Below are 2,458 nucleotides of genomic sequence, written 5' to 3'. Positions count from 1 at the left end.
TAGAGACGGGGTTTCACCATGTTGACCAGGATGGTCTCGATCTCTTGACCTCGTGATCCACCCGCCTCGGCCTCCCAAAGTGCTGGGATTACAGGCTTGAGCCACCGCGCCCAGCAAGAGCTGGATTCTTTAGCCACCAGTGTGTTCCATCCAGGATGCACATTAGAATCACCTGGGTAAATTTTAGGGACCCATACCAACACTCACATCCCATCTCCCAGGCCAGTTAAATCGGAATGTTTTGACTAGGACTTTGACATTGGTTGTTTTTTTTGTTTTTTGTTTTTTTTTTGAGACAGTCTCACACTGTTGCCCCAGCTGGAGTGCAGTGGTGCAGTCTTGGCTCAGTGCAACCTCTGCCTCCCAGGTTCAAGCAATTCTCCTGCCTCAGCCTCCCAGGTAGCTGGGATTACAGGCACCCGCCACCACATCCAGCTAATTTTTTTAGTAGAGATGGGGTTTCACTATGTTGGCCAGGATGGTCTCAAATCCCTGACCTCATGATCCACCTGCCTCAGCCTCCCAAAGTCTTGAATTACAGGCATGAGCCACTGCGCCTGGTTGGACATTGGTATTTTTTAAAAGCTCCTCAGTTGATTCTAAAGTACAGTCAAGTCTGCAAACCTCCAATTTAGCTCAACCAAGTTGAATTGAATAAGATAGTGTGGGTTAGTGTTTACTTATAGTAACTTACACTACATACAGTACTTGTTTTATGTAAGTCAATATAATGTAAATGCCATTATGTAATATGTTTATGCCTTATTTAAATTCTTATGTATTGTGACATATTAAAACACATGAATAAAACTGAATTCCTAACAAACCGTCATATAAGTATGCTCAGCATGAAGGATTTTCTCCATAGCTATTTTCTTAAAATTAGATATGCATGCACACACACACACACACACACACAAATGCACACACATAGGGAGGGAAATTTCTTGTAGCAATTGGTAAACAAATGAATAAGTTAATTATTGGTCTGTTCAGAAAAGTAAATTGGGTATTACAAATTTGCAAAGTTATTGCATTCCTTAAAGCAACCAGTGTGTCTTTTATTTGGGTATTGATCTGGGTCCATGTCATTGTGTGCTAGTAGTAAAGTTGGAAGGAGTATGTGGAAATGAAAAGAAACACTTGGCATTGAGTATTGACTTCCTCTGGAGCCACTACAAGAAAATAAACTAATATAACTACAAATGTTTCAAATATTTTATTGACTTGTTATGTTTAGTTGTGTCTATAAGTAAAGATCAGAGCTATTCACCTGAAGTAGTTTTCTACTTGTTAAATTGTTGACTTCCTTCTGTTTAACTTTCTCTTTAAAGCTATTGGCGTCAGCAACCAGAGAGAAACCACTGTAGTCTGGGACAAGTTAACCGGAGAGCCTCTCTACAATGCTGTGGGTAAGCTGTCATGCATGGATCTCAAATGTAGGTCCTTTCTTCACATTGCAAATGTAGTCATATTAAAATATCTTGCTAAAAAAGAATGCAGTCATGTTCCCTATAATCTGATGGGAAGGGCAGAAGAGTCCTCTAAGAAATTAACTGTTGTATATTTACAATTTTTGGATCATATAGATTCACATATTGAATTAACTCTCCCATGCTCTCTCCTTTTGCTGATTGTCTTACAATTTTGCCAAATTGTTTTATAACCCCTGCTGTTTGTGACATCTAAAAGAGATCTTACCTCCTTACCCTCAAAAAATTAAAATTACATATGTTCATAGTCATTTTTCTATAAAGTACTTGTGTGTTTATCTTTCCATTTAGGAATTTGAATTACTCTTCTAAGGTTAAAAAATCCGAATTTTAGCTGCTTCTGCTATAAATGTGGCTATTTGAGCAGGAATTAAAAAACCCCAAATCTCAAATGTACCACTTTTAGATATTATATCTTATTAGATGTAAATGATCCTGAGTATATTTTAGCATCATTATTAGCATATGACAATTGTTGAACACTGAATGACACTACCACTTCCTAAAAGGAAAATTTTGTTCTAAATTACAATCACTAAAGACTTCATTATGTCAAATAGCAAAGCACAATTTTTTTAATCAATAAAATACTAGGTTGTGGGATGGGGGATGGAATCAGAAATTATCAGAGAGGGGATAACTTTGGGGGAATAATCTTTATTAAAGGTTAAGGTATTTAATGTTTTTGTATTATAAGAAAGCATTTAGTATGTTTTCTGTATTTATGATAAAAAATTAAATTCTCAAAAAATTTCAAAGAATTACAACCAAAGATCCTTTTAGTACATCTTTTCCTAAAAGTTGTACTAAAGGGTTTTTTTTTTTTTAATTCCTTGAGACAGAGTCTTACTGTTGCTCAGGCTGGAGTGCAATGGCACAACCTTGGCTCACTGCAACCTCTGGGTTGCAATTCTTGAACTGCCTCCTGGGTTCAAGCGATTCTCCTGCCTCAGTCTCCTGAATGG

General features: G+C 37.1%; 1 protein-coding gene across 14 annotated transcripts in view; it reads left to right on the top strand.

Moving 5' to 3' along the window:
- GK (glycerol kinase) overlaps positions 1–2,458 on the top strand; it is a 78,586-nt gene that overhangs the window by 22,395 nt on the left and 53,733 nt on the right. For all 14 annotated transcript variants that reach the window (XR_005203381.1, XM_017548489.2, XM_017548486.2 and 11 more), the window contains exon 4: positions 1,335–1,412. Coding sequence is in view for 13 of the 14 variants with exons in the window: in XM_017548489.2 (XP_017403978.1) it covers positions 1,335–1,412 (78 nt within the window). In the remaining variant the exon portion in view is untranslated. The remainder of the gene's footprint in view (positions 1–1,334; positions 1,413–2,458) is intronic.

Source organism: Cebus imitator, unplaced genomic scaffold, assembly GCF_001604975.1.
Source record: "Cebus imitator isolate Cc_AM_T3 unplaced genomic scaffold, Cebus_imitator-1.0 Scaffold208, whole genome shotgun sequence".
In the NCBI taxonomy this organism is placed as follows: domain Eukaryota; kingdom Metazoa; phylum Chordata; class Mammalia; order Primates; family Cebidae; genus Cebus; species Cebus imitator.
This window is presented reverse-complemented; position numbering and strand designations above follow the sequence as displayed.